The 19,809-nt window shown below is 43.1% G+C and overlaps 1 protein-coding gene across 2 annotated transcripts in view; it reads left to right on the top strand.

The window, feature by feature from the left end:
- The first annotated feature begins 720 nt into the window (after nt 1-720).
- Nucleotides 721-19,809, top strand: part of ALKAL1 (ALK and LTK ligand 1) — a 103,091-nt gene continuing 84,002 nt past the window's right edge. The window contains exons 1-2 of one of the 2 annotated variants that reach the window (XM_029591266.1): nt 721-836; nt 1,983-2,288. In XM_029591266.1, the coding sequence (XP_029447126.1) occupies nt 1,997-2,288 (292 nt within the window). In that variant the 5' untranslated portion in view covers nt 721-836; nt 1,983-1,996. Of the gene's footprint in view, nt 837-1,713; nt 2,289-19,809 lie in introns of those variants that run through there. The other variant, XM_029591268.1, reaches the window with a different exon arrangement.

The raw sequence follows: 19,809 nt of genomic DNA, 5'->3' as shown, positions 1-19,809 counted from the left end.
CAGTTTCTGATACAGGATGGGAACTTTGGGGTGAGACATATCTTTCCTCTACCTTACAATTGCTCACTTTTACAAATTTATAGTAATCACATTGACAGCTTCACTAAAGAAACCTTTATCTTACAAGAATGAGATCTATTTGTACCCTGCTGTGATGTAAAAAAAAAAAACCAAAACACTTTTAACATCAAAGAGAGTTTTCAGAAACATTTTTTGGACTTGTTTAATCACTAAAACAAATACAAAGTCAGCCTCACAACAGTCATTTTAATCTTGTGTCTGTAAGTTTGAATTTCTCTTTGAATATCATGGCATCCTTCTTTTCTGCTTCTGATGCCTCCTGATGTACACGAGATGCAGGAAAGAATATATACATAGATTCATTTTCTCAATAGCTCATGCAAAGGGATTTCAGTAAGTTCCCAAATATTATCTTTCCTTGAGCCAGCAGGTTTATTAGCAGGCATCTCTTCATTTACAGGGAAATCTAATATTGCAAATAGATCAGAGCCACTTTAATTGATGTTTCTCAACTGTGATCCACCGGGGGAGGGGGGAGGGTGCCAGGAAGAACCTTGGGTGAGTCGGAGAATGAATTACTGAAGATGTCTTCATTGCCTACCACCCACATAAAGTCGATAGCATTCAATTGAACGAGCACATACTGAACACGTATATATAAGACAGGTGTATGGAAGTCAAAGCAACACTCAAGTAAGAGCAATATTGAGGAGGCAAGACCTCCTGCTGCTGTCACTTCTGAAAAGGATAAAACAAGCTGGGATAACTTGGAAGGACACTGCGGAAGCGAGAAAGGTTTTCTACTGGAGTTCAAGGTAAGTTCCCTGATCAATCAAAATCAGTCATTTCGAGTCATACTTTTAAGTTTGTTTTTTTGTTTTTTATTGTGTTAAAAATAAACACAAACTATCAGAACTAAATGTAAGGCAATGCCTGCAAAAGATATATCAGCCACACCTGTATAATGTTTATATAGTTTCCCAGACCAGCTGGTGTAACAGGAAGAACTTAATTTGTAAGTAGTAATAACACCAATTTTTTTTTTCATGTAGTCCTAAACTGCATGCAACTGGCTGTGCCTTTAAATTTCCTTCTAAGTAAAGTCTCACATTCTGATTTTGTTTCTATTTTTTTATATATATATAGTGTGCTTTATATTTGTGTAGTGATAAATTCAAAACACTAGATTTAAAAAAAAAACCCCAAAACGTTTGCATTGTATGTGTTCACTTCTAAGCATCACATAAAACTCAGGCTTTCCAAGTTTAGCAAGGTCAGTATAACCTAAGAAGCAACTACCACTAATCCATGCCTGCAGTTTAATATGACTTTCTGAGTGGGAGGAGAGAGAGAAGGGATTGCCCTGTCCTTATCTGTCCGAGTGATCTGTGTACAGCTTTGGAGCTCAGATTTATGCTGCTCCTGCAGTGCTTGCCTGCACCAGGTGACAATGTTAGAAAAGAGAAGTTTAAATCCCGAACTAAGCAAGACTGGTATTATCCCTAGTGCTTTCTTAATGCCTATTTTTTTTTTTTTTTATTAAATCTGAGGCTATAAATATGCCCTAAAGAGATCTAGGAGTGTGGAATGAAAAGCAGCCTGGTGGGTGGAGAGTCATTGCCATGTCATGAGTGGCTTTGAATAAATGTGCCCCAGGAGGCGCACTGGCTAGTTGGATGGACTGTAGCTGTTTGAGGAGGAGGAGAAGAGAGCAGGGTCGCTGTCAAATGATTGTCTTTTTGAATGTCAGAATCCGATCGTTAGCGGGCTAACGCCCTCCAAGAAGTTTTCTACAAGAAAGAGCTTTATTATTTTCTTTTTTCGGCTACTATTTTCAAGAGAGGCAGAGTGCCTGGCCAACGTAATGGGGCAAGCCCTGGAGTTTGGCATGGCCAGGAGTTAGCTGCTGTAACTGTATGTCTCTCCCTTTCTCTCTCTCTCTCTCTCTCTCTCTTCTCCAGGCTGACAGAGAGAGATGCAGGGATCAAGGAAATGCCATGCTCGGCTAATCATCTTCCTACTGCTACTCACTTCCTCAGCGTGGGGCAGCAACAGGAGCAGAGAAACGGAGCAGAATGACAAGAGGACTCTCTTAGATCACTTATTACGGGTCATTGGAGAGAATGACAATCATGATCAGGGTGGTAGCAAAGTGAGCTCCAGCAGACTCAACAGTCCTGTGTATTTTGTTGACCAAGGTTTTCAAAAACTGTCTTCTGAGGAGAGAGGTGCTTCGGTCTCTAGGCTGCTTAGCAGGCGTCACACAGGTAAGAGCCACAGCTGTACGCGGATCCAAATGCCCTACTTTCCCCCCACAATTTCAGAATCTTTTCTTCATCCCCGTTTCTCTACAGTGCCTGTCGTAGAAAACTAAAGATAACACATAACATAGACAGCCATGCCACTAATTACCGAGAAGCAGAGAAAATAAAGTGTAATCTTTAGGATAAAGTGTGTTTTATTATTTCTGCAAAGAAACAGAGGTGCACGTTTAATTATGTGTATTGCACTGTCGCAAGTTGCTTTAGCACAGTTTGACCAGTTTACCCCATGAAACTTATTTCACTTGCAGTACTGCTTAAACAGGACTTTTTATCCTGATCCATTTGGGCTGCACATGTGGTTTCTTTTGCATGTGTTCAACTTTCATTTCCACTGTCAGCCTTCCCTAGTGGTTGTCTTTCTATGCAATGAGAGAGGATGCTTTATGAAATGACTGCTTATCTCATATCAGTTGTTCTGCTACTGTGACTACTATTGTACACTGGAAGGTCCCTTGCACTTTCAAGTGAGCTCTGCCAATACCTTTGTTATTTATGCGTATTTCATTTTTGAAAGGTTCAGTATATATCATCTAAAGTATTATTAATGCACTCTTTGGTAGGCATAGAACAACTTTCAGCCATTCTATTTCATTTGTGCATATAGATTGGTTTTGTCATAGTTGCTTTGGTGACATTGTTTTTACGGTGGGAAGGGCTAGGATCTGAAATCTGAGCTTCTTGAACCTATTCTTCATTCTTTAAAGAACTGGGGATCTTCTTCACTGGTTTTTTTTTTTTTGTTTTTTCCAGTTGTGGACTTTATAGGGACAATATTCAGCTGCTTGCTGGCTTGTAAAGTTAGCTGGAAAAACGTTTGCCGCTGAATATACCCAACTATCCTAATGATAGCCAGATAAACTTTATTCAGCTAACTTTAGGACTATTCTATGGCACAGCCAGAGCTAGCTGGAGAGGATATCCAGCTAACTCTGAATACTGGCTTAGCTGGCTAACTAATATCTGGCTAACTTAACTCCACCCCAGAATGCCATGGAATGCCCCTATGTTATCCAGCTGAATTTTAGTTTCATAACTCACCATCCAGCTAAAGCTCAGCTGGATAAGTGGAGGAAATATTTAAAAGTCGGTTACTTGGATAACATATAAGTTATCCGGGTAAATGCCATTGAATATGGACCCTTGTTTGTTTTAATGTGTTAATTTCTGCTTTGTTTAAAGTTTGGGTTTTTTTTTTTATAGCTTCAGCTCACAGGCTTACAGCTAAAGTGTCTTAATGCCTTTTCCCAGATGCTAACCAAGTGTTTGTTTATTTTCAATTCAATAATGACCCTTTTTGTTAAAATTCTGATTACTAGATTTGTCTTGTTTTACTGCAGTGCCTGTAGTCAGCAATTCTTTTCCTTTTTCTTTAAGAATGTCCCCTGACCTTTTCCCCTCTCTCTCTGTTTATGATATCCAAGTAAAGAAAAGATTGGCAATACACAAAATGGTACCATTTGAAAATGGCCTGAAAAAGCCAGGAATAAGGGGGACATTGCTCTCATTTGGGTAGATTTTCAAAGGGTTACGCGCGTAACCGCCAAAAACCTACCCCTGCACGCGCCGAGCCTATTTTGCATAGGCTCGGTGGCGCGCGCAAGCCCCGGGATGCCTGTATGTCCCAGGGCTTCGAAAAGGGACGGTCCAGGGGTGTGGCCTGGGGTGTGGCGGCGGTCCGGGGTGGTCTGGGACATGGCAGCGGTTCGGGGGTGGGGTCGAGTGTTCCGGCACAGCAGCCTGTGCCAAGGCATGGCGCGCCGGCAGCTGGCCAGCGCGGGCAAGCATAACATTTGGAGCAAAGGTAGGGGGGGATTTAGTTAGGGATGGGGTGGCTTAGATAGGGGAAGGTGGAGGAGGGGGGGGCAGGAAAAAAGTTCCCTCCAAGGCCACTCCGATTTCTGAGCGGCCTTGGAGGGAACGGGGAAAGCCATCAGGCTCCCCTCGGGCTCGGCGCGCACAAGGTGCACATGTGTGCACCCCCTTGTGCGCGCCGAGCCCGGATTTTATAACATGTGTGTGGCAGCGCGCGCATGTTATAAAATCGGGCGTAGATTTGTTCGCGCCGAGTTGTGCGAACAAATCTACACCCGCGCATAGATTTTAAGATCTGGCCCAATATTTCTACAGCCCTTGAGATTCCTGTTATTTACTTTTGCTAGGGAGATTGCTCTTATCCATGCAGCCGTCGCTGTTTGTCCAGCACTCCATCACTCTTCCTGTTGCAAAAAATCTCACATAAGCTATGATTAGTTTACTTAGCAGAGTGGCAGAGCCATCTAGTTGTGCACAGCCAAATCTGTATCTTCTTCTAGTGGGGACTCCAGAGTATCCTCAAGGTTGGATGTTTTCCCTCCTTGGGAGAATCCATTGAAGGTCATGTAGTAAGCTTCTTTGTATTAGCTTGCAAGATGTATGGGATAATGGTGTGGGGCTGTCTCTGTATGATAGAGCCCCTCAAAGATTGAGGCACATATGTGACATTTCTCAATATACAACCCTTCATATTGTGTGGTATAGAGGAAACTACTATATGCACACATTAGAGGAGATTCCATTTTTTATCACTAACATCTCCTGGGGTGTGCCCAGGAAAACTATTAGGTACTCCATGTTATATAAGCAGCAACTCATCCTCACACTGTGAAGAATTAGAGTATTTTTTTTAAATCTCTATTGAGAAAGTCAAATAAGGTACATTGTTATATACAAAGAGATAAGGCACAACTTGAACAGTTACCTCATGCCATATCATTTGACAGTCAACGGTGTGCACAGTGATCTACTGTAGCTACTGCTTTCAGCAGGACAGTTGCTGCCGTTGCTTCCTACTTCTCAGAAACTCTGTTCCATTTTAACAATTATATTCTCGGAGTCCTAAAGAGAATAATATGATGTTGTCCCTACCACATTTATAGGTGACTGAACTGTTTATTTGCTTAGGGAGCCTCTTAGTCTACAACCACTGGCTCAATGGCAATTGCTAAGACTTTATACCTCCAGTGTTATGGCCAACACCAACAGCAAATTGTTTTCAAAACCAAGTGGTCCCAACCACCATGATAACTGTCACCTCTGTCATAATATTCCCAACAAAGGTACTAGCTATCCTTTAAAAATGCAAGCACCCCACCAACCACAGCAGTTTAGATGTAGCTCTAGCACAGCCACTACCATACCAAATGGTGTCATGCTGGGTATAAGACCATTAATTGCTATCACTGACTATCATTGCTAGTGCCGCAGGAGCTTCTACCATCTTTTCAGATACTCTTCTGTTACTTTTTTCTTTGTTTCTGATAATGCAGTACTATGCCTTGCTTTATAACCTTATTGCTGCTGAAGTTTCAGGCATCATTCTCTGTTCTAGTAACAGGGTGCATCACTTTCACAGGGATATGAACTGGCAGTTTCACACAACACGAAAAGGAATTTGGAAAGATGACCCTTATGCATGTAGTCCTAAATTACCTCTATGTGTACAATCTGAATGGTTTTGAACTCTTATGGGGAAGAGGAAGCTGACAGGGTCATTCATCAAAGTGCATTATGGCATAAATGCCCGTGATAATGCCATAATGCATGTGATATTTATTGCAGCGTGTGTGCAAATTTGGCAAATTTATTTTAAGGGGTGGGATTAAAGAAAATGAGGGGCATTATCTCACTGTGCAATAGCCTAATGCACACTATTGCATGATAGAAATAACTACACTTTTTTTGCAGGCATTAAGCCCAAAATGGCTATAATATAATTTGTGATAAATATTGCAAATTCTGGTTGTTTGGTTTTTGTTTTTGGGGGGGGGGGGGAGGAGAGAGAACCTCTGGGGTGGCACAGTGGGGCACACATAGTAGTCAACTATTTCTATCTATAGGAGGGCCGGCTAGTTACTTGAGGTGAGGGTTTGATGGTAGTATTTTAGGGACAGTTTTACATGCAGAGTGAGACATATGAACAGCACAGTACAGTGTACAGCACAGTACCTCAGTGAAGATTTGATGTCATTTGGAGTGAGAAAAGTCAGACTAAGATGAGATTACTTCAATGCTGATGGACTCTCTTCAAGAGAACCATTCTTCACTACAACCCAGTGCAGAATACCCAAACTCCCAGTAGTGACCACACTACGCCATCCTTCCCCTGTTAAAGCCAGGCTTTGATGCAACATCTCCTCTTGCTGACTGCTAGCCTTTCCTCTCCCAACAAACAGATAACGGGTCATTCAAAAGTGATGTAAATGAGCTCTGGTTCTCCCCCAGTTGCAAAAATGTAAATTACCAATCAACAATTAGGGAGAATGGAATGACTTGCCAGCAAGAGTGAGGAGAAAACGGGGAGGAGCAGTCTGTGCACCTTGATAAAGGGTAATCTGGATCCCACCCCTCACACAGTGGTATGACCCACCCCAGCCAACTGGTGTTCTCCAATGTCACTGTTCGACTTTGAATAGGCTAATCACCATGAGGGTATAAACTCTTTGGCCTGTTCCATTTTGGCTTTGGGGTAGATTTTCAAAAACGGCGCGTTGGCGTACTTTTGTTGGTGCTCCAGGTGCCAACAAAAGTACGCGGGATTATAGTAGATACGCGCGTAGCCGCACAAATCCTGGATCGGCGTGCGCAAGGCTACCGATTTCGTGTAGCCGGCGCACGCCGAGCCGCGCAGCCTACCTCCGTTCCCTCCAAGGCCACTCCGAAATCGGAGCGGCCTCGGAGGGAATTCGCTAACGCCCTTCCCTCACCTTCCCCTCCCTTCCTCTACCTAACCCACCCCCCCGGCCCTGTCTAAACCCCCCCCCTACCTTTGTTGGGGGATTTACGCCTCCCAGAGGGAGAAGTAAATCCCCGCGTGCCAGCGGGCCGCTGGCGCGCCTAGACACGACCCGGGGGCAGTTCCGGAGGGCGTGGCCACACCCCCGGACCGCCCCGGGCCGGTTCCGGAGGGTGCGGCCACGGCCCCGGACCGCCCCGGGCCGAAACCACGCCTCCGGGCTTGCCCCCGAAACGCCGCGTCCCGCCCCGAAAACGGCGCGCCGCTCGGCCCCGCCCCCGACACGCCCCCGACACGCCCCCCTCAGAAAACCCCGGGACTTACGCGAGTCCCGGGGCTCTGCGCGCGCCGGTAGGCCTATTGAACATAGGCGCACCGGCGAGCAGGGCTCTTAAAATCCGCCCCTTTGTGCTTAGGCCAACTTACTTCCCCCCTAATGCTGGATGAGGTTCCCCAATGAGAACCCTTTGTACACCGTTTGTAGTTACTTGGGAGAGGCGGTTAATCTGATAAATAAAGAGCAGCAAACCTGGGTCCCATCACTCAGTCATTGATTCAGGGTATTGGCTGGGGCCTGCTTGTCTCATGTTTTTGTGGATCTTTTTCTTTGCAGAACAATATAAATTGTGTGGTTTTGCATGAACATTGAAATTTTTGTGGAACCTTATGTATCACAAATGCAAATCTAATTCTGCCATCAAGATACTCACAATTTCTTTCTGGAGGGCAGGACAGAGGGAAGATTTGCAAAAGTTGTTTTGGTCTTTATTGTGCACCTGTGTATATTCTTCCCCTTATGTTCCTTACCAATACCTTCTGGTGGAAAACCTTGCACCTACTTGGAGCAAGATTCTCCTGGGAGACTGATTTATGAAGGCTTTTTTTCTCATTCTTTGTCTAAGGGAATAAAGCTTAGTAAATCAGGTCCAGTATTTCAGAATAATTAATAGGACAGAAACCAGAGGGGTTTTTTTGGTGGTGATGGTGGGGGGAGATTTATGGGTGAACACATGCTTTATACTTCAGAATTCTGCTCATATTATGGAAGAATTCAATGGTAGATTTTCAAAAACTGCGAATAGGCGTACTTTTGCTGGCGCTCCAGGCGCCAACAAAAGTACGCTGGATTTCAGTAGATACGTGCGTTGCCGCTGAAATCCGGGATCGGCGCGCGCAAGGCTATCGATTTCGTATAGCCGGTGCGCGCCGAGCCGCGCAGCCTACCCCCGTTCCCTCCGAGGCCGCTCCGAAATCGGAGCGGCCTCGGAGGGAACTTTCTTTTGCCCTCCTCTCACCTTCCCCTACCTAACCCACCCGCCCGGCCCTGTCTAAACCCCCCCCCTTACCTTTGTTGGGGGATTTACGCCTCCCGGAGGGAGAAGTAAATCCCCGCGCGCCAGCAGGCCGCTAGCGCACCGGGACGCGATCTGGGGGCGGGTCCGGAGGGCGCGGCCACGCCCCCGGGCCGCCCTGGGCCGTAGCCACACCCCCGGGCCCGCCCCCGGAACGCTCCCGACACGCCCCGAAAATGCCGCGCGGTTCGGGCCCGCCCCCCGACACGCCCCCTCCGAAAACCCCGGGACTTACGCGAGTCCCGGGGCTCTGCGCGCGCCGATAGACCTATGTAAAATAGGCTTACCGGCGCGCAGGGCCCTGCTCGCCTAAATCCGCCCGGATTTGGGCGGATTTAGGCGAGCAGGGCCCTGCTTTTCTTGCAATAAAAATCCTCCTGTTGCAGTTCCGACTCTATAATCTGCCCCACACCTTTACGTTTACAGTTATCAAGTGCTGCTGGTCTAATTTTCTGGACTACGGTGCCTTGTTATAGCCAAGACTAGAAAACTGGTCCTAGTTAGGGAATAACCAGAGGTGTTGGTAGGTAATTTAAAAAAAACTGGAGGCATGGGCCCATGGGTTTCGGCCCATATGTTCTCATGCTGACATTTTAGTCCTGAAAATTAACAATCCTGATCAGCCCCCATTCCCACCAAGAACACAGGATACCAGTGCTACTGAGATCCTGCAGGCTTCATGAGAACAATGTAAGAAATCAGCACCAACCACACTAGAAGAACTCAGGGGGTGATTCTTACTCCACGATCAGTAATGTGCTGCTTGTTTCTTATCAAGGTGCTCTCACCCGTTGTGCCCTTCTTGGTGAGGCATGGCCCAAAATGATTTAACTCTTAACCTCCTCTCTCCAAACAGCAAAAAGAGACATTTTACATAGAATATACCACAACTTAATGTTGAAAATTACATTCCAGTCATGGGATTGCAGGCAGATTCCAAAAACCTTTTACTGGATCAGGATACACATTATCTAAAAATATTGTACATGAGCTGCGATCGTATTTCATTATCAAACAATGGAGATTACCAAACACTTTGACAGTCAAATTAAATTGTAATAAGATATTTGGTAAAATTAAGAATTTCCATGGCTTTTTTGCTTTATCTTTCCCCCCATATTTCTCCTGCAGCAGACTCTGTGGCTTCCTTTTTCCCCCCAGACAGGATGCATGGGTGGCTCAAAGATCCTCCTTTAGCACGGGGCATGTGCTTCTTTCTCTTGTTGGCCAGTAGGGGCTGCCACAGTAGTTGTAGCTGGCTTTCCTCCCTCTCTAGTCCTGATCAGCCCCCCTCCAAATTGACCCTGACAGATGATAGATTCCTTTGGATTGCAGTATGTAGCACTATGATATGGGTCAGCTCATGATTTGTAAGCCAGTGAAACTGTACGGCAGTGCGTGCAGTTGTCTGTAAGAAGTTCCTTATTTGTGATGCAGTAAGATTGTATTTGTTTGCTTGCTTCCAGTTTGAAGTCACAGGTCAGATTTCATGATCTTCTGAGCATTACCTGGCTCCTCCTGATATTCCCACCTGCTGGCCCTCCTCCCCCTTGCATGGGGGTCCCAGCATTCCCGATAGTTGGCCCAATTGCTGTGTGGCTTGACCAGGAGGGGGAAACTTGAAGCGCCAGAGCCAGCCATGTGACCAGAATTCCCAGCCCTGACCCAACTGAGGAGGGGGGAGAGCTAAACTGGGAATAGATTCCAGGTCGTCGCACTTGGCACTGCCACTTGGCCAGACGCTCTCCTCTTTTTCTATTTACTATCATGACTCAAAAAGAGAGGCCATCCTGAGAACCTGCTCTTCGCATAACACTTTAAGCAGAAAATGATTTATATAAATCCTCCATGAGCAGAAAAACCCAAACTATTTATAAGCTATCAACTTACTTTTAAACATTTGTATAAATAGCCACTATTTTCAGTGTTGTGCATTCTATTTCTGGTCCCTGGAGTCTTTGTAATCTGACAAGGGTGAGTGCACTTACTGGCTGTCTGTTATTTCTGTCTTTTTGTTGCTGCATCCTGCAGATGTACACACTTCACTTCTTGAACTGTCTTTATCTCTGAAGTTCAGGGTTCAATTCATGGACTCATGGATCAGCAGATGAGTGGTCAGTAGCTTCTGATTCAATGTTTTTGGTCAGAAAGTATTTATTTTGTACCAATTAACACAGCTACTCGTAGAATGCAAGTATAGATAGAAATTATTCCAAACTTTCTTGGAATGACTTTCAATTTAAATTTAAAAAAGGGGCTCTCAAACCACATGTTACCGAATCCACAGACCCTCCAGAAACTTCAGTTATATTCATGATCTAAATCTATAAATATTTCCATATATTCTTTTGTACATTTTTCAAATAAGTATGTAAAATCTCAGGCTTGCATAATAGACAGACACTACAGTACTTAATCGTAATGTCCCGACACAGTTGCATTTTAATATAAAAGGGTCATGCTTTGGGGGAAATAATTAGTAAGAACATAAGAACATGCCATACTGGGTCAGACCAAGGGACAATCAAGCCCAACATCCTGTCTCCGACAGTGGCCAATCCAGGCCATAAGAACCTGGCAAGTACCCAAAAACTAAGTCTATCCCATGCTATTGTTGCTAGTAATAGCAGTGGCTATTTTCTAAGTTAACTTAGATTTCAAATGACTCTTCAGGACTGCATAAAAGGCTCATAATATCTCCTCCACAGTGAATCATGTTCTACAGCGTCTGAACAGAAAAAAAAATACCATCAGGAAGAATAAATATGATCAATATTCAAAGTAGTTGTTACTGACTATCCAATCAGGGCACTGGGGGAATTCCTTTCCAGATCATTTATATATATATATATATATATATATATATATATATATATATATATTTTGAAAAGCACCGGTCCAAGTACAGATCCCTCAGGCACTCCACTGTTTACCCTTTTCCACTGAGAAAATTGACCATTTAATCCTACTCTCTGTTTCCTGTCTTTTAACCAGTTTGTAATCCACGAAAGGACATCGTCCCCTATCCCATGACTTTTTAGTTTTCATAGAAGCCTCTCATGAGGGACTTTGTCAAACACTGTCTGAAAATCCAAATACACTACATCTACCGGTTCACCTTTATTCACATGTTTATTAAACACTTCAAAAAAAATGAAGCAGATTTGTTAGGCAAGACTTCCCTCGGGTAAATCCATGTTGACTGTGTTCCATTAAACCATGTCTTTCTATATGCTCTACGATTTTGATCTTTAGAATAGTTTCCACTATTTTTCCCACATTGAAGTCAAGCTCACTGGTCTATAGGTACCCCTGGAGCCTTTTTTAAATATTAGGGTTACATTGGCCACCCTCCAGTCTTCAGGTACAATTGATGATTTTAATGATAGGTTACAAATTGTAACTAATAGATCAGAAATTTCATTTTTGAGTTCCTTCAGTACCCTAGGATATATACCATCTGGTCCAGGTGATTTGCTATTCCTTAGTTTGTCAATCTGGCCTACTACATCTTCCTGATTCACAGTGATTTTATTCAGTTCGTCTGACTCATCACCCCTGAAAACCATCTCCGGAACTGGTATCTCCCCAATATCCTCATTAGTAAACATGGAAGCAAAGAATTCATTTTGTCTTTCTGCAATGGCCTTATCTTCCCTAAGAGTCCCTTTAACCCCTTGGTCATCTATTGGTCCTACAACTCCCTCACAGATTTCTTGCTTCGGATATATTTTAAAAAGTTTTTATTATGAGTTTTTGCCTCTGTGGCCAACTTCTATTCAAATTCTCTCTTCGCCTGTCTTATCAATGTTTTACACTTAACTTGACAATGATTATGTTTTATCCTATTTTCTTCAGATGGATCCTTCTTCCAATTTTTGAAGGATGTTTTTTTGGCTAAAATAGCCTCTTTTACCTCACCTTTTAACCATGACGGTAATCGTTTTGCCTTCCTTCCACCTTTCTTAATGTGTGGAATACATATGGACTGCGCCTCTAGGATTGTATTTTTAAACAATGTCCATGCCTGTTGAACACTTTTAACCTTTGCAGCTGCACCTATCAGTTTTTTTCTAACTATTTTCCTCATTTTATCAAAGTTTCCCTTTTGAAAGTTTAGTGTTAGAGCTGCAGATTTACTTATTGTCCTCCTTCCAGTTATTAGTTTAAATTTGATCATGTTATGATCACTGTTGCCAAGCAGCCCCACCACCATTACCTCTCTCACCAAATCTCTTCTACTATGGCACTGAGTTGATATCTCCCTTACAGTATAAAGGGAGATGGTCCATTGTGATGGGTTCATGTGTGTCTCTCCCCCCTCTCTCCTTGTTTTAAAATTTGGAAGAGAGAATGGTAGGGGCTTTCATTGATTCCATAGTTCTTCTTTTGGCTATATAAGTCCTCTTCAAGTTGCACTGCCTGCCTGGTGGACTTTTGTGTTCCACACACATTTTTGTTAATATAGGTGTGCCTTGGGCTTGAAAGGGTTAGGGAACATTGGTCTATAACAAACTAATAGGGTCATTTTCCAACTCGCGTTATGGCATTTTCGCATGCGAAAAATGCATTAACACATGTGAAAAGCACCATAACGCATGGTGCAATACAAATTTTTAAAAGAGAAGGGATTGGGGAGGAGTTGGGGGTGGGAATTTTGTAAAAGTGGGCTGGCTTCGTGAAGCCATAACGCATGATATTGCAGTTTTAATGCCAAAAATAACTACACCTTTTTCAATAGCATTAAGCTGTGCGATATGCCCATAACGCAATTTGTGATTTTTTCACAAATTCCTTTTTGGGCATTTTTAGGCTGGGAAGGGCCTGAGATGTGGGAGGGGAGTGGAGGAAGGGCCTGAGATGTGGGAGGGGAGAGGGAAGGAGAGAGGAGAGAAGCTAGTTATGCTACTATAGGTGGCCCACCTAATAACTCGAGGTGAGGTTTAGTAGTAGTGTAGGGGTTAGGGGCCACTTTTACCCAGGTAAAGAGTCCATCAAGCTAGGTTGAGAGAACATTGTACAAATCTCATCGTTGTGTGAGTTTCTTCATTCCAAAAGACATCAAATCTTCACAAGAGTGCATTGTTCTGTTCGTACGTCTCACTTTGTATGTAAAAGTGGGCCCCTAACCCCTACACTACTACTTAAACCTCACTTCAGGTTACTAGGTGGGCCTCCTATAATAGCATAAATATCTAACTACTACAAGGGCCTTGTAGATAGGTACTTGCTCTATCTTTCTCTCTCTCTCTCTCTCCCCCTTACAATAAATAGGTTATTACCATAGAACACGCCCCCCTTCCTATCACATGTGATATTTTGAAAGATCTAGGCCTATCTAAGCTCTTCAAACACATGATGTATCCACACACAATGATCTACCAATGGAACTTTCACACTCCTGACTCACAGGAAACTCCTTTGTTGAATTATGGAAGTCTTATTCATTTTGTCTTCCTAACATAAAGAAGGTCACAAAGGCAGTTGCAAATATACCCACATGTGCAGATTTACAATTGAAGTGATTTAATTTGACCTGCCCTAGGAAGAAAAACAGGAAGACATTTCTACTAAGGTACATGGAAACTAGAAGATAATCACTACTGGCAGTACACAGAGTTCCCATCATTTTAGATGCAGAACTTGAATCATGGAAGGAAAATCTCGATTCATTCTCCAAACACAGAAGTAGATCAGACTACAGTACAGAAGGAGGAAGGTTATTGTTGTTGATGGTTCTCTTCTATATGGTAAAGAGAGGCCCATCTTCTAAACATACATCCTGCCCAGGGAAATGTACTGTTTGCCAGGAGCCTTAATGCGAGACATAGTGAAAATTGACGAAACTCATTAGACTTTCTGATCACTATCTCATGTTCTCATCCATATAGATACCTTGGTACCACGCTTTTTAGAGCAAAAAAATTAATATTACTAGGGGTACAGGTGAAAGAGATAGGTGCCCAAGTGGTGTTCTGTATACTTTCTTTCACTCTCTTTCCTTTATTTTGTGTTTATTTTTATTTTTTGTATTTCTTAGTCCCTCTACATAGAGTATAAAATAGAGCAATTTTAAAAAAAGAAGTTGCATATACTTTAAAAGTTATATTTTATTTTTTTCACTGATGTTATGGATGTTTTAGCATCTTTAGCTTGAGTTTGTATTTCTTGCATAGTTCTATAACTTTAGTGGTGATGATACTTTGGTTTGCTTCAATTACAATGCTGTCATAGACATTTGTATTATCTCTTTGGATTCTATAGAGTTCTGCTAGCAGAGCAGTGGATTTTCTTGCTGCAGGAGTATTTTGATAATAGCTATAAAACAGATTAGTTGGTGAAGTGAATGAGTTTGTACTCAGGCCTGGATTTTTCAAAATGCGAAAAATATCGCATACGATAGGAAAGGGGGTGTGTTTTATAGTAATAGGCAGTTTATCGCAAAGTGCACTGATACCTATGCAAAATGCTAACCTTTTCACACTTTATGATACACTTCAGAATTGTTGTGCTATCAGGGCCCCTTTGAGAGAGAGAGAGCGATAGAGAACCTAGCTATAATGCTCTCACACTAGATAGGTATTTATATCTCTATGGTAAGCCCACCTAGTAACTCGAGGTGAGGTTTAGGTATTAGTGTAGGGGTTAGGGGCCACATTGACATTCAAAGTGAGACATACGAACAGCACAGTGCACTCTTGTGAAGATTTGAGGACCTTCGGAGTGAGGAAACTCAGCCAAAGATGAGATTTGTGCAATGTTCTCTCAACCTAGTTACTAGGTAGGCTTCCCATAAAGATATAAATACTTATCTAGTGTGAGGACATTATGGCTAGTCTCTCTCTCTCTCTCTGGCCCCGATAGCTAGGCAAAAACATTGCAATGTGCAATAAAGCCCTACCACTAATGAAAAAGGTGTACTTAAAATCAGCATTAAAGCCATGCAATAGGGCTTTGCAAAACTGTGAGCCCACCCCTAACTCCTCCTCTTTTTCAGATTTGCATCGCACCATGCGTTAAGGGGTTTTCGCATGCTTTAAAGGCGCTTATGCATGCGAAAACGCCATAACACGATTTGATAAATGACCCCCTCAGTTTGGAACTGATTGCATTTTGGGGTCAGTGGTAGACTGCATCATTACATCCTTTTCCTAGATAACATTCTATGACTATCCCTCCGCATCAAACTAGAACAATTATATTCCCTCTTCTGCACCCATTTCAGTTCCATTCTCCTAAGTCAAGAGCATTTGTGAAAAAAATGATTGATAGTTTCTTTATTTTCCTGTCTACCATAGTTAGTCCATACATGTCCAATAGTTTAAAACCATTGCTATTTTATGGTGTTTTAGTCACAGCGAGTTTCCATAGCAGCCTATGCACAATCCATAAGATGTCTGTGGAATACTGGCAGCATTAAACTGTCAAGACTGATGGTTTTAGTTTGGCAGCTTAATAAAACGGATTATAAAGAACAGCAGACTAATTTTCCTTTCTGGAAATCTTCAGAAAAATTTATCATAATTAATTTGGTACTGGAAAGGGAAATGTTGGTGGAGTTTCTACCAGTAGAGCTTCTACTTCAAGCACTTTAAATTTGACCAGTATTGCCCAGTCAATAATTTTGTCAAATTATTTTATTAACAGTAGAAAAGTATTGTGAGAGTTGGTCGATGCTGTGTTTTAGATCACTGGTTGCAGAATAGGACAGAGCCTAGTTCTCTCCTGTCCTGATCATCGTTTGGCCTACATCCAATGTAGTAAGCATTGAGGAAGACCTCCTTTGGGGGCTAGGAGAGAGTATGTTGGACCATGGAGGCTTCTTGTGCTTGGGTCTGGGGGTTGGGGGAATTGGATCGCAGAAGGCCCCTATTATTTCTGGTAGAGGGGGGAGGGTTAGGGATTAGAAGCCCTTTATTCTTTCTGCGTGGGGTTGGTGAAGGGGAGGAGGAATTTTCTGAGCTAACTGGCCCTGTTTTAGGCTGGTTAGAAGAGGAGGACCTGCTAAAAATTTAACATCTAGTCTGAGTCAGATGTTAAACTTTCAGGTTTTACCAAGCTCACAGGAAAGAGCAGGTTTTTCACAATATTTCACAAGAGTCTGTTATAGTTATTTAGATATGATTCACCTTCATTTAGATTTGTGCTGATATATATTTTGGTGTTTATCCTTTAATGTGATGGGGGGACCATTTTAATGAGAAAGTTAAGACTTTGCTACATAACAAGCCATTTTTAATATGCACAAAGTCCCTTTTATGCACATTAAACTTTAGGTCCCTTAGTTTTTAGCATCTATGGGATAAACCATTTGATAGGGATGAGCATTCGTTTCAAGCAAATAGATAAACTTAAAAATGTGCTCATATTTGAAACATATTACTGAAACAAATGGAATGATTTATCTTCATCCTTTTTGTTCATGTTTTTCATTTGTTTCTATGGTCCATTAAAGTCTCTGGCTGTGCTGAGAAAACAAATAGTAACTATAGCAACCAGTTCATGCCTGGCCTCACTACCTTGTCAGAGCCAATGCAGGGTAAGATGGCAAGGAGACTAGAAAAAGGACAAATCACAGTGCAGCACCTTTTTAACTAGGCTATAGCAGCTATCTGGATCAAGAGGCACTGACCCACTCTCACTATAAAGTCTGAGCATGCCCAAGAAGCTCTGTAGTTCCAGTCTTGCTCTTGGCAGAGAATAATGTGCTACTAGAAGTTCTCACAGAATTTTTAAAAATCTTTGAAACTTTGGATCTCATTTACTAAGCATTTTTCCCATAGAGACAGAATGGGAGAAAAGCCTTAGTAAATCAGGTCCTTTAGGATTTGGTACTAGTAAAGGGCTGCTTCTATTCTTATCTGTGCTTCAGTGGTTCATTACACTCATTGTGCCAGAAAGACAGGTAAGTACACTGCTGATGATTTTGATGTTTCTCTTCAGTGGGATAGAATCATAGTGGCAGACAATGTGGAGACTGCAGTGGCATCACTGCTAGTGATTTTTTTTGTCTCTGTCTGGACAACAGTGAGATGAGATTGAAGAGAAGAGTCTTACAAGCCTGCCATTATTTTTTATTTGTTAGTGTAACACTTTTTTGTATTTGGAGTCAGTCAGCACTAGTATACACAGCACAGCACACAAACACAGTATATGTGTATGCGTGCCGCATACCTACCTGCCATGACTCTTATATACCACCTTAGGGGTCTTGCTGCCAATTGTCTACCTGCCATGCCCATGATATACCATATAAGAGACCTTCCTGCTATTGCTCTGCCTACCAGCCATGCCCAAATGTACCTCTTAGGGGTTCTTGCTGCTATTGCTTTGCCTACCTGCCTTGTCCCTGATATACCATCTTGGGGGTCATGTCTCTGGGCTGGGTTGCAGCATCGGGCCTGAGTCTGGGCCGAGGCCCTGGCACTGGAATTCGGCCTTTGGGACAGGCAAAAGCCTTAGCTTTGAGTAGACCGAGGTCTCAGCGACTTACTGTGCCCTCAGCCTACACAAGGCTGAATTTGGCTGATCCTGGCCCTGGCATTTTTGCGGGTGGGAGACCTTGGGAGGCCTTGTTTTCATATTTTGTGGACTTTTTTTTTTAATTCATTAATTTTTTCCTCAGGCAAAAAAAAAAAAAATTAATCAACCAATTCATGAACTGAAATTCATGGAAAAAGCCTCTTGAAAATGAACCAAATAATGAAAACAATTTTTTTTCTCTGCACATCAATTTAGGTAGTGTGTTCCCCATAGATTTTAATGGCAAACAAATGAAGAAATAAAACAAATAAATGACATTTTTTTCTCATTTGAAACTAATGCATCAAATGGAGGTGCCTTATAAAACGAATGAATGTACGAAGTACAAACTGAATAAAAAATGTTTCCTCTGCAAATCCCTATCATTTGGTACAGAGGCCTCTAAGAGAGGCAAGTCATATACTGTAGGTAAAAAAAGGTGAGGAAAGAATATTTGTGTTGATCATAATGCTCACTACCAAGATTTGCATTCTCTTAAGTCTTTCCCAACATACATTGACTCAGATGGTTATAGCTGAGTCAGCAATTCCTTTATAGAGCAGGCATTTATGGTGTCTTTCGGGATTATTTCGGGTTAAGAGAGACAATTGGCAATTGTCTCTCTTAGCCTTTTGTATAAAGAATATTATGTTGTATAACCTCATATATATCCTCATTTCAACGACTGTTGTTTTTGCGCTTATACAACTTTGTATATAACCAATGTACATAACAAATGTTCCTCTAAACCTTGTACATACTTGTTCCCTCTGTATCTTTGTTGTCACCCTCCTCCTGCCCCCCTTTTGTCACGCCTAACCCTAATCTCTCCCTCCCCAGTTTATCTAGCTATTTGCTCTGTTACTGCGTTTATCTTGCATACTGTTCCATGTAAAGGCAATGCCTATATATTTATTGGTTGTAAGTTACTTGTAAACCGACACGATGTGCAAACGGCTGTCGGTATATAAAATCATTTAAATAAATAAATAAATAAATAAATAAATTATTTATGGGGTAAATTTGTAACATTGTGCATAAATTAGTTGGCAAAGATATGCATTAATTATACCAGTTTACAAAAGAGGAATTATATAGCAAAACTATGGGGTAGATTTTCAAATAGCGCGAATTGGCCTACTTTTGCTGGCGCATCAGGCGCAAGCAAAAGTAAGCTGGATTTTAGTAGATACGCGCGGAGCCGCGCGTATCTGCTAAAAACCTGGATCGGCGCGCGCAAGGCTATTGATTTTGTATAGTCGGCGCACGCCGAGCCGCGCAGCCTACCCCTGTTCCCTCCGAGGCCGCTCCGAAATTGGAGCGGCCTCGGAGGGAACTTCCTTTTGCCCTCCCCTCACCTTCCCCTCCCTTCCCCTACCTAACCCCCCACCCGGCCCTGTCTAAGCCCCCCCCTTACCTTTGTCGGGGGATTTACGCCTCCCTCCGGGAGGCGTAAATCCCCGCGCGCCAGCGGGCCTCTTGCGCGCAGGGACGCGACCTGGGGGCGGGTACGGAGGGTGCGGCCATGCCCCCGGACCGCCCCGGGCCGTAGCCATGCCCCCGTACCCGCCCCCAAAACGCTGCCGACACACCCCCTAAATGCCGCGACGACCGGGCCCGCCCCCCGACTCGCCCCCGACACGCCCCCCCTCGGAGAACCCCGGGACTTACGCGAGTCCTGGGGCTCTGCGCACGCCGGTAGGCCTATGTAAAATAGGCTCACCGGCGAGCAGGGCTCTGAAAATCCGCCCCATAGTGCACATAATGACACCTGCTAATAAGTGAGCATAGTTCTGCAGAGAGAATTTAAATGCATATT

The sequence above is a fragment of the Rhinatrema bivittatum genome, chromosome 2, assembly GCF_901001135.1.
Source record: "Rhinatrema bivittatum chromosome 2, aRhiBiv1.1, whole genome shotgun sequence".
In the NCBI taxonomy this organism is placed as follows: domain Eukaryota; kingdom Metazoa; phylum Chordata; class Amphibia; order Gymnophiona; family Rhinatrematidae; genus Rhinatrema; species Rhinatrema bivittatum.
The sequence above is the reverse complement of the archived record's forward strand: the minus strand, read 5'-3'. Positions and strand labels throughout refer to the sequence as shown.